This window comes from Vanessa cardui, chromosome 30 (assembly GCF_905220365.1).
Source record: "Vanessa cardui chromosome 30, ilVanCard2.1, whole genome shotgun sequence".
In the NCBI taxonomy this organism is placed as follows: Eukaryota; Metazoa; Arthropoda; class Insecta; order Lepidoptera; family Nymphalidae; genus Vanessa; species Vanessa cardui.
The window spans coordinates 3306783-3319635 of NC_061152.1; the positions used below are offsets into that span (position 1 = coordinate 3306783).

Below are 12853 nucleotides of genomic sequence, written 5' to 3' on the forward strand. Positions count from 1 at the left end.
GCCCCACAAGGAGGATCACCTAACCAACCACAAGGCGGATCACCTAACGCCCCACAAGGCGGATCACCAAACCAACCACAAGGCGGAAATCCGACCGGCCCAGTAAACGGAAACCCCGGATCGAGTAGTTCAAGCTTCACAAATACGTCGACTGGCAGCAGTGCTGGAACCTCACCATCAGGACCTCAAGCTGGAGCCATCGGAAGTCCCAAACAATCTGGTACGAGTTTATGATCCTTCCACAATGTTATTCCCATATTAAGCCTCGAGCACTCTTCCGTTAATTTCGTATTTCAGTTGTTGCGTAGACCGTTATAACTGAGCGACTGATTAACATACGGCTTCCGGCAATAAACAGAGCTAATCCAGAGTAAGATTTAAATGCATGTGCTAGAATACAGAGTAGAATTTAAATTTTGCTCGTCGGAAAAGACGAGAATGTTTCTTTTCATTATGTCCCTTCAGCCGGAGAGAGCAGTATACACCGGTTTTTCACCCGCGTTAATTGGGAACTTAGAGCCTCTAGTAATTTATATATAAGCCGGTACATTTCACATTTAAGCTACATTTTAATTCAGACTTTTGATTATTAAAGCTTGAATTCGATGCCTTTGTACATTTTTAACGTAATTGATTTCTTTCTTTTTCTATTTCAGCTCCGCTCAGACCAGGTTTCTACCCTAACTACCCAGGAAAGAGCCGCATTTGTGTCTGCTTCAACAGCTTCTCAGAGATGCCCAAAGAACTCCAACAACAATTCAGATATTACTAACGAGAAACGCGATGTCTAAAAATCGATTGACTTTTAACGAAAAACGCATTTGAAAACTGACCCTTATCTTAAGAGCAATAAATTCAGCATTACGAAGTATTTTGTTTTATTTGCGACATTAAACATCCTATTGTCATTACGAGCGGGCTGAAATCAAATCAAATTCCAGTCACTACTTGGTGGTAGCGCACTTTGCGAGCCCTTCTGATGATGTAGATGTGGGTGGGTGGGTCATCAAATATTCTGCCGCTAAATAACAATATATCCATGCCAAACTAACGTAGGCTTGGTACTTGAAATATCTTGAAATCAAAATAGGTGACTGATACAATAATACGAGTAGGTATATTGTACACAATTGTATAAACATTTTAGTAAAAGTATTTGGACTTGAACGATGATAGATCGACAGGCAACGTGTTAAAACATGTGCATTTTAACCGATGATTCCGCGTTCAAACCCAGGCAAGCAAGACAGTATATTCATGTGCTTAATTTGTGTTCATAATTCATCGCATGCTCGGTGGTGAAGGAAAACATCGTGTGGGAACCTACATGTGTCTCATTTCATAGAAATTCTGCCACGTGTGTATTCCACCAACCCGCATTGGAGCAGCGTTGTGGAATATGTTCTGAACCTTCTCCTTAAACGGATACGGCCTTAGCCCACCAGTGGGAAATTTACTGTTGGTAATATATGATAATATATGAGTCGAGATGGCCCAGCAGTTCAAATGCGTGCATCTTAACCGATGATTGCGGGTTCAAACCCAGGCAAGCACCGCTGAGTCATGTGCTTATTTTGTGATTATAAGGCATCTCGTGTTCAGCGGTACTTTTTTTTTTTTTTTTTTTTTATGTTATAGGTTAGCGGACGAGCATATGGGCCACCTGATGGTAAGTGGTCACCATCACCCATAGACAATGACGCTGTGAGAAATATTAACTATTCCTTACATCATCACTGCGCCACTAACCTTGGGAACTAAGATGTTATGTCCCTTGTGCCTGTAGTTACACTGGCTCACTCACCCTTCAAACCGGAACACAACAATACTGACTACTGTTATTTGGCGGTAGAATAACTGATGAGTGGGTGGTACCTACCCAGACGGGCTCGCACAAAGCCCTACCACCAAGTAAAGGTAAACATCGTGAGGAAACCTGCATGTGACAAATTTCATAGAAATTCTGCCACATGTGTATTCCAACAACCCGCATTGGAACAGCGTGGTAGAATATGCAGGCTGTTGTTGTTGTTGTTGACGATTAATAAATGAATAATAATAAATATGAGACAACATCACATATATTACATTATTACTTTGATCCCAATGTAAGTAGCTAAACTTGTGTTATGGAAAATCAGAAGTAACGACGGTACCACAAACACACAGACCCAAGACAACATAGATAACTAATGATAATCTGCGTCGAATCGACCGGGAATCGAACCCGGGACGAAGTGGCGTACCCATGAAGACCGGTGTACACCACTTGACTACGGAGGTCATCAATAAAGGCAAAATGTTATCATGGGAACATAAAAAAAGACATAATTCATAAATTAAACGATTTAATTAGTACGAGAATGATCTACGCGTTTTCAATGGCAGCTATTTCTGAGCTCCTGATGACAGCATCGATCTTCTGCCTCGTCACGAATATATTCTTCCGTAGCACATACGTAATCTGATCCGCGGTCACATCTGTCACATTCGGTAATTCGTTCTTGATGCATTTCTTAATATCCTCAAACGTACTGTCAGGAAGACCATCGTTTACTTTCCCGATCGGTCTGTCTTGATCGTAGTTCTCGACGATATCCTTTAGGTCCCTCGCGAATCTGTGGCAGAATTCCTCTAAATAATCTTGGATTTTCTCCATATCGTCAATCGTTAAGTTTTTGTACTGCGACTTCACGTAGTCCGCCATCATATTCTTGAAGTTTGTTACGTAAGAAACATCGTTTAACATTTTCTTTAAGTCGACAATTTCCTTTGTATCTTCAGCTTCGATGATGGCATCTTCATCTTTTACTGGATGTGTGTATATCGTTGACAGCAGAAACGCAAAGATTAACAGACGTACTGAAAAAGAAAATGACAGTTACATTACAAGCTGACCAAACAGACATCCTTTACTTTGAATATTTTATTTATTCGTACTCAATTCTAATTATATGCTTTATCTTATTGGTTTTAATGATTATTATTTATTATATTACATTTAAAAAATATATTATACTCGTGTTTCTTATTTTTAATAATTATGCGTATGTTTATTTTTATTTTCAATAATTACATTGTATTATGCTAATTCCTGATGAGACTACCTGTAACTAGTAGAACTTTTGCCAGGATAATTTTAAAATGTAATTTTTTGTTTTTTATCTTTGGTGTGATATTGTATCTACTCTTGGTGTCCTAATGAAATTGAAATAATATAATCGAATAGGTTACTTCCGGCAGTGAAAAATAAATTACGAAATTTGATAAAAAACAAAATATATCAGTCTGATTTTAAGTCATAAAAGACCATTATTGTTTTATTATATTACAATTAAAAGTAATTTATAGCCTGTATACCACTTGACTCACACGAGCCGCTATATTGTGGCGTCAGCACAAACTGTTATTTGAATATCATCTGGCACTCATAAAAGACTATTCAGGAGTTTTAATACTATTATGAGTTCGCTCAGGCCCGCCGCTAGCTGTTTTGTCGCCCGCGTGCAATACCTACGATGCCGCTCTTTTTTTTCGCTGCAAAAACGCATACCACTTTTCCTCCAAATGAGGTGGGGGGCGGGGTGTATACCTGCCAAAAAAGCCACTCCGTCTTTTTGGAGGATCTCACGAGATCGTTTGTGCATACTACCGTGACGTCCTGACGGTAGGCTCACCTCTGCGGGGTTCCAGTTCCTAGGGAGTTCTCAGGGTACAGAAACCCATCACATCCATAGCGAAGACCCCTTCTTCTGGTCTTCTTCGGCGAAGTGGGTCAGCAGCACTGTTCTCGTAAGATAAGAGCCTTGTTACGAGCATTAAGGGAGTCCAACCAAATAGGTGTATTTTCCGTCCAAGTACAGAATCAGCAAACAAATCCCATACCATTGCATCGAGGAGTAAGACAAGGGGACGTTAGTTCCCCCAAATTGTTTATTTTTTTTTTTTTTTTTTTTTTTTTTTTTTTTTTTTTTTTTTTTTTTTTTTTTTATTTGTAAGCATCGTGTTGATACATCAGTGACATAAACAATACAACAAAAAAAAAAACAAAAACTTAAAATAACAATACAATTAAATAATATCTAAGAAAGATTTTAAAAAGAGGCATAAATAAAAAAAAACAAAATGCTGCCTACAGAGCAGTACGATGCCACAAAAAGGGAAATCACTCAGCATTTGCTGTCGGCCTAGGAATTTCACACACACAAAAAAAAAAAATTAACGATTTAAATTATATAGTTTTTTTTTTTTTTTCTATACTTAATTTAAAATACGATTCGTACTATGTGTGAAATTCGCAAAGACGGCAGCACTGATTTTCAGTGATCACCTTATTTCCGTACGTCAAGTGAACGACATTGACAATAGTCCACTATTATGTCGTGTTAAAATCAAATAAAAAATAAAAGTAAAAACATAACAGAAATCAAAACAAGTCTAGGATAGTATAATGCGCTCAGCCCTCAGGTACCTCGCGGCGGCAGTGGAGGTTGGACGTGTAGCACAATGGATTAAAATTTAAAACTAAATTATATTACGCTGAGATCACAAAGATATTCGATCACCTACGAATTATTTAAGGAGAAAGAAAAAAAAAAAGAATTAATAATAATAAGTAAGTAATATATACCAATTTCTGTTTTTCTTTTCTTTTTTAAATGTGTTTTAATATAATCTAAATCACAATAATATTACTTTTGATTCTTTGCATTTATTGGAGGTATAAATTAATATAGCGAACATATTATTACAGAAGGTCGCAAGCAGGTCGAGACGTGCCGTTTAACAAATATCATAACAATCAAATAGAGGTTGAAATCTATTCACTAAATAGTCTAACCAAGTCTGTTCAATACTCCATCTTGCCAATGGGCCATGCACTGTAAGGTGAGTAGATTTGATTACATATTAAAAAAAAAAAAAAAAGTTATAAGATTATATTGAATTATCATTTTATAGTTATGACATATACATATATAAAATCTCATCTATACAACTACATACACACACATACCTACATATTATACACACACACACACACACACGAACATGTATATAAATTCATACATATGTATACAATTAAATATAAATCATTATATTATATTTAAATTAACAAAGATAAATAAAATCAATTGCTATGTTTGCTTTTGTTTATCAATAAGAAATTTTCTGTATTTGTTTCTAAAATTATGAATTATATTTAGGTTCCTCAATGGCGGTGGGAGGTTGTTCCAGCACTTGGTGGCGGCGTATCGAAAACTGCCACGGAAGGCGGCCGTTCTATGGAGAGGCATAAGAAGTAAATATGATTTCGATCTGGTTGCGTATGTGTTCGTATCGTGCGCCCAACGAAGCTTGTTATAAAGGTATGGTGGAAGTTTGAACTTGATTACCCCGAATAAGAGCGTCATAAAATGCAGTTGCCTACGGTATTCCATTCTCATAATTCCTGCGTTATTTAAATATTGCGTGACATGCGTACGTGGAGGTATATCGAAGCAATATCTTGCACAAGCATTTTGCACCTTTTGAATTAAATTTTTTGTACGTTGCAATAGTCTTGGGCCCACCACTACATCGGCGTAATTTAATTTGGATAATACTAATGATTCACATAGGCGGATTCTTACATTTACCTTTAAAAACTTTCTTATTTGGTATAAAACTTTTAGACGATAAAAGCAGCTTTTAACTGTATTATGAATATGTTTTTCAAATCTAAGGCATTCGTCCATAAGTACGCCAAGATTACGTGCTTCTGTAACTCTTTCAATTGGTTCATCTTGAATTTTAACCATAGGTATTTCCCTTGATATCAGTTGTATTTGATTCGCCGTGCCCAGTATTACAAATTTAGACTTTTGTGGATTTAGCGCTAAACAATTTGCTTCTGACCAACCTGCTATGTTTCTTAAATCTTCATTTAGCTTAAGTACAGCATTATGAGTTTCATTAGGTGGAAAAGATATATATATTTGTATGTCGTCAGCGTACATATGGTAACGGCAGTTTTTTATGACCTTTGTTACGTCAGCGCAATATATAATAAATAGTAGAGGACCAAGTATCGATCCTTGGGGTACACCTCTAAGAACTTGCCTACATTGCGATGATTTTATGGTGCCATTTTCATGTTTTCATGTTTACTATTGCAATGGAGGATATGTTCAAAACGCTGACCTACAACAGATGCTGAACGATCTGGCTGATTCTTCTGTATGCATCGGCCTACGAATGAACTTGGATAAAACCAAATCATGTTCAATGAACATGTTCTACTGGAACCGATTGCGTTACACGGTACCGTCCTCGAAGTTGTTCAACAATATGTCTACCTTGGGCAGACTTTGCGATTAGGTAGAAACAACCCTGAGGACGAGGTGAATAGAAGAATTCAGCTAGGTTGGGTAGTGTTTGAAAAATTACGTCGAATCTTTACATCGTCGATCCCACAGTGCCTTAAGACGAAAGTCTTCAACCAGTGCGTCCTACCCGTCATGACATACGGAGCCGAAACGTGGACACTCACGACAAGGCTGGTCCACCAGCTTAAAGTCGCTCAGTGTGCTATGGAAAGGGCTGTGCTCGGCGTTTCTGTGCGGGATCGCATCTGAAATGAGGCGATCCGTCAGAGAACCAAAGTCATCATCATAGGCCACGGGATTAGTAAGCTGAAGTGGCAGTGGACTGGCCATATTTGTCGCAGAACCGACGACCGTTGGGGAAAACGTGTTCTAGAGAGGAGACCACGTCTCGGCAAATATAGTGTAGGACGTCCTATGGTTTTTTATTATTGATTTAAAATTAATAAAAAAATACCATGCCATAGAGCGCACGCAGGCAAGGTGTTTAAGGTCCTCCTACGTTGGCATTGATGAGCTTTAAGCTGAGTTGGACAAAATGTTGCCCGAAGCTCCATCTACCCTCCAGGATGAGGCCCTGATCCCTCATATGTGTCTGCGCCTTAACTACCGTCCCTTGGAGGGCGGTAGACACTCCTCGAGGAGACCTCAACGAGGACCGTGGATTAGGAGGGCCTCCGTTTTAGTTAGAGAAACCTTCAATACCAGCATCTCGATTCGATTCACCGTGAGCGACACTCCGACCTTAGGGCCGCCATCTGAAAGGTTCGCCCCGCCACCGTGATGAGGGCGTCGTCTGCGTAGAACAACACACACAAGGTCGGTGCCCGCAGGATCCAGTCAAATCCAACTTCAGACGCCGGACAAGTCGTCCGTCGCCCCCTCCCAAAGGATCACCTGATCCTGGAGGTATGCCCCAACGGCCTTCTGAGATAGGAAGGCAACTCGTGATATCGAAGTGCATCCCCTATGGTCTCGAAAGGATTCCGTAGCAGGAGCGCCGTGTGTCCGTAGCTTCTCTCGCAAACCACGATAGAGGCGCCCCTTTGCTCTTTGTTTACTTAACGCCTTTTCTAACTCCTTTCTCAACTAGCGATGTGCGGCCCACTGCTGTACCTCTAAGTTGGCGTTGAGCACGTTGCGACTGCAACAGCGAACCCGTCAAACCGGGCGCGGAGGGCACAGCTCTGCTATTTCGAGCGGCCACCAATATACATTATGGCGCGATACCCTTCAAGCCGCCCTACGACAACACCCTACTACAAGTAACGGATACCTAATCTACCAATTGATAAGGAAGCTTAAAGGGGATTCTCCTAACTTCGACAGTACTGTTTTTCATAGGATAACAGACGACGGACGGATTTTTCGATGCTTTGAATAATTTATTTTACTTAAGGATTTGTGGGAATTATAATATTGACTTGATTTAGGTACATGACGTATTGCCGCCCCCCGGGCGTGCCTCCCGCGTGCAGTGCAAGCGCTGCACTCCCGCTTACGGCGGCCTTGAGTACGCTAAACAATAACAATAGCTATTATAATTCATTATTTTCCCAAAACACCAAGGATTTATAGCTGTTCACTTTGAACGAGTGCCGGTGGTATTTCCGTGTGCTCAGTACGAGCGATCTGCTTTACTGATCGAGAATGACATATTGCGTCGCAATGATTTGGTGTCTGCATTCAAAAGGTACTAAGATCTTAAGACTTGATGAATGAATGAATTTGAAAACTGACGAAGGTTTTCTTACTCTGGCTGTACATACACGACTGTTGTTTTTTTCAATGTGACGTCACCAAAATAACTGGCAGCGTTTTTCGGGAATTATAAAATTTAAAATTTATTTTAACCTTATGGCAACGTTTTCTCTAAATAATAAATTGATCCTTATACATACACAAGACTATACAGACTAATCGTATCGGCTTACAACAGACATCTATTAACCTACTGTATTTAATTCTGTCGTATTCTGTGACTCATAGATCTCGTGTTATTAACTAATAGTCACCTGTGGCGTTGATGCCTTAGATGTTTGAAATGACGCAACAGATTTTGATGCGGTGGTTTTTAATAGATAGAGTGATTCAAGAGGAAGGTTTTTGTATATAGATAGTACACGGACAATATAGTAAAGAAATACTGATGATTTTAGAAGTTTCTAATGTGATGTCGTTAATAAACAAATTCTGTAGTATATTTAGTATCAGTATTGCACTCGTGCGAAGCCGGGGCAGTACGCTAATGATTAATATTTCTTTTATCCATTTGTGCCGAGGACCACTAACCACCAAGACGATCAAAAATAAGTTACCAGAAAACGTTAGTTAACTAAATGCAAGGTAATTAGTAAAACTGGTTCATAATTAAAAAAACAATTAAGACTCTGACGCGAGTAATTATTGTTTCATCGTGAACCTCTATACTAATATTATAAATGCGAAATTAACTCTGTCTGTCTGTCTGACATCTTCCACGATACATTACCTAAGTTTAAGAAAAAAATTATTTCTGTTATTAAGTAAAGTAAAGTAAAGTAAAGTAAAGTAAAGTAACAGTCTGTACATTTCCCACTGCTGAGATAAGGCCTCCTCTTCCATTAAGGAGAGGCTTTGGAACATATTCCACCACGCTGTTCCAATGCGGGTTTGTGGAATGCACACGTGGCAGAATTTCGATGAAATTAGACACATGCAGGTTTCCTCACGATGTTTTCCTTCACCGCCGAGCACGAGATGAATTATAAACACAAATTAAGCACATGAATCAGCGGTGCTTGCCTGGGTTTGAACCCGCAACCATCGGTTAAGATGCACGCGCTTTAACCACTGGGCCATCTCAACTCTCTCTCTGACTCTGTTATTTAGTCTTAGTCTAATTTAAATCTTATCTTATTTAGTTTTTTTAATTCAATTGTATGTTTTTTATATTTTCTTAAGTTTAATTTAATGTGATTAGTTATCTGTAATTTTCGTTAGAATTTGTGTTTAATTTATGTTTATTTTCATTTTTTTTGATGACAACCGAAGCCCTTAAACACGATCAAAGCGCGGGTGACAACTAATAATTATTAGGTATACGTAACGCGTATTACATTAATGTTTTTAAATAGCTAAGGTGACCCAGTGGTTAGAACGCGTGCAACTTAACCGATGACCCGGTTCAAATCTAGGCACCGCTGAATTTTCATATGCTTTGTTCATCTCGTACTCGGTAAGGAAAATATCGTGAGAAAACCTGCATTAGTCCACATTTAATTCAAAATTGGAGAAGCCTATCTTCTCCTCAAATAGGATGGCTCCTAGCCCAGCTAATATTTACCTATAAAATAGCAATATTAAAATGTCTCTATTGTCAAATTAAAAAAAAAAAAACTTATGGAACGCTTGTGTGCGAAAGGTTATACAATTAGTGAGTTTATGATTGATAGCACACCTTGGGAATGAAACGATCGCCTCTTGGATATTTCTATTCATATTCAATATATGTATGCTAAGTGATCACCATCACCCATAGACAATGACGCTGTGAGAAATATTAACTATTCCTTTCATCGTCAATGTGTCTCCAATCTTCTCAAGATTGCTAAGATGCTATGTCCCTTGTGCCTTAAGTTACACTGGCTCACTTTCCCTTCAAACCGAAACACAAGAATACTGTGTACTGTTGTTTGGCGGTAGAATATCTGATAAGTGGGTGGTACCTACCCAGTCGTGCTTGCACAAAGCCCTACCATCAAGTAAATTTAATTTAGTTAACTTGACAAATAAAGTCCCACTGAGTTTCTTTCGCCGGTTTTTCTCAGGTCAGATCCATTTCCGAACCGGTGGTAGTGTTAAATTTGACAATCAATAAGTATATACAATAAAACAAAGTCCCCAGGCGCGTATGTCTGTCCGTTCGCGATAACCTCCAAAACTACTAAACGGATTTTCGAGATGGCCCAGGGGTTAGAACGCGTGCCTCTTAACCGATGAGTTCGGGTTCAAACCCAGGCAAGCACCACTATATATATGTGTGCTTAATTTGTGTTTATAATACATCTCGTCCGTGAAGGAAAACATCGTGAGGAAACCTTTGTGTGTCTAATTACATCGAAATTCTGACACGTGACGCATTGGAACAGCGTGGTGGAATATGTTCCTAACCTTCTCCTCAAAGGGAGGGGAGGCCTTAGCCCAGCTGTGGGTAATTCACAGGCTGTTGCTGTGCTGGATTTTCGTGCGGTTTTCACAAATAGACACAGAGATTTATAAGAAAGGTTTAGGTATATAATTAATGGAAGAGCAACAAAAAATTTACAAAAAAAAAAACTTATATCCAGCCGTGCGAAGCCGGGACGCGTCGCTAGTATTGTATAAAGTTATTTGAGTTTGAGTTTAAGTTTGAGTGTTGAGCAATGTTTTTATTACGTAATGTTAAATCTGACTTACGCATTTTACGTCGTCCTGTGTCTGTGGTCGAAAGCACAATGAAATCAGTCGACATTAACTCCGTAAGTAATAAAATGTTCAATACAAGAGCGAACAATTCAGGAATACAACATTTTTTAATGTAGATTCTACGGAGAACCGACAAGAAAATCATTAGTTACTCTTTCCGATATAGTTTAGGTGTTAAAAAAGACGGTTAAAAAAGCCAGCATGTGTGCATTTGCAACGCTCGCCATTGGTCGGTTGGCGATGACGTCATGTGTGACCAATCAGCGTTAAGATTCAAACCGTACTAGTCGATCTGACGTTAGCGAAAGTTTCAGAATGAGGTGTTCAGAAATATTACAGATTACGGATTAACAGTTTTGATTCATAACTTAGGTAATGTCTGTCAGATGTGAACACAGATTTTCACGTTTTGATAAAACTATTGGGTTTTGCAACGAACTTCTGTAATGTGGCTTAAAGTACTCACTGGTGGTGATCGTCAGGTCAGACCGACCCGCCCCGGTTTCACTCAGATTCAATGCTGATACTATATAACACAGTATATACTATAGTATATTAAATATACTATAGTCTTACAACGTTCACAGCTTTTTGTCATAAGACAATACAAACCGCTATGCCCCTGCGTTTTAAATCTTTAATATCTCCGCAAAATGTTCATTTAAATTACATGCTGTAGAGGACCATATCGATCTATATTTAATTCACAATGTATTTAAGGTACTTAATTGGATAGGGATTAATGATGTATTGCTTAAAATCAATTAGTAAATAAGCTATTATACAAATGTCAGCGTGGTGATCAATCTCGTAGGCTTCAGCCAGCGTTTGCAATGTAAGCGCAAAAATGTGTTTATTTACATCACATTAGAAACCTCTAAAGTTATCAGTGTCTCTCTGATATATTATGCATATATGATACATATAAACCTTAGTCTTGAATCAATCTATCTATTAAAGAAAATCTCATCAAAATCCGTTGCGTTACTTCAAAGATCTAAGCATACATATAGACAGACAGCGGAAAGCGAGTTTGTTTTATACTATGTAATGATAATGATATCATTTAATTATAGGATTGCAGTCATAAGTTTTAATAAACATATATCCTATGACTTTTCCTGGGGTTTACTTGCTTCATACAATCCATGAATAACCAACAGAGAGTTACCTATACATTAACAGTCCGTAATTTTCCCACTGCTAAGCTAAGGAGAATGTTTGGAGCATATTCCACCGCACTGCTCCAATACTAGTTGGTGTATAATTTCGTTGATATTTTTCAAATACAGGTCGCCTCACGAAGTTTTCCTCCTCCAGCACGAGATAACACAAATTAAGCACACGAATATTCAGAGGTGCTTGTTTCACGATCTTGGCTCTAAGTTTTTAGTATTTATAATATTATGTCACGAACGTGATGGCGAGATCCGCATAACACCGTCCAAGCCGCAGCACTTACGAGATGCCCCTGATTGGCTTTGTTAAGACTCGTCGTGTCAAAGAGACTCGTATTCTTTACACTTAACTAGTGTACGCCCCGGTTTTGCACGCGTGACTTCAGCGTTAAGGGCACTAATAATATATACCACAGTAAATATATCATTTCTCACTAGACTAAGGCTTACTTTGAGGACACTTTTGGAGCATATTCCACTCCGAAAATATAACACTTTTACTTGGTGGTAGGGCTTTTTGCAAGCCCGTCTGGGTAGTACCACCCACTCAACAGTTATTCTTCCGTCAAATAACAGTACTCAGTACTGTTGTGTTCCGGTCTGAAGGGTGAGTGAGCCAGTGTAACTACAGGCACAAGGGACATAACATCTTAGTTCCCAAGGTTGGTGGCGCATTGACGATGTAAGGAATAGTTAATATTTCTTACAGGTACAGCGTCATCGTCTATGGTGACCACTTACCATCAGGTGGCCCATATGCTCGTCCGCCAACCTATATCATAAAAAAAATACATGTTGTAGAATTTCGATGAAATTAGTAACTACAACTACTGTTCGTATAGTCGATCTCATTTTTCATAATTTTTA

General features: G+C 38.7%; 1 protein-coding gene and 1 long non-coding RNA gene across 2 annotated transcripts; one reads left to right on the forward strand and one right to left on the reverse strand.

Moving 5' to 3' along the window:
* Positions 1–2331: 2331 nt before the first annotated feature.
* Positions 2332–10905, reverse strand: LOC124542346. Its single transcript, XM_047120317.1, has 2 exons — positions 10800–10905; positions 2332–2862 (listed from the first exon to the last, which is right to left on the reverse strand). The coding sequence occupies exons 1-2, from the start codon at positions 10852–10854 to the stop codon at positions 2369–2371; spliced, it is 549 nt and encodes a 182-aa protein (XP_046976273.1). The 5' UTR covers positions 10855–10905; the 3' UTR covers positions 2332–2368.
* Positions 4432–5455, forward strand: LOC124542348. The gene is made up of 3 exons (XR_006967320.1): positions 4432–4615; positions 4754–4887; positions 5205–5455. It is a non-coding gene; the product is annotated as an uncharacterized LOC124542348 (long non-coding RNA).
* Positions 10906–12853: the final 1948 nt, after the last annotated feature.

Bases quoted from the DNA above. Each gene is read 5' to 3' on its own strand.
- LOC124542346 (XM_047120317.1), bottom strand. From the start codon at position 10,854: ATGTCGACTGATTTCATTGTGCTTTCGACCACAGACACAGGACGACGT. The intron at 2,863-10,799 runs GTAAGTCAGATT...TTTCTTTTTCAG, and splicing joins CACAGGACGACGTAAAATGC to TACGTCTGTTAATCTTTGCG.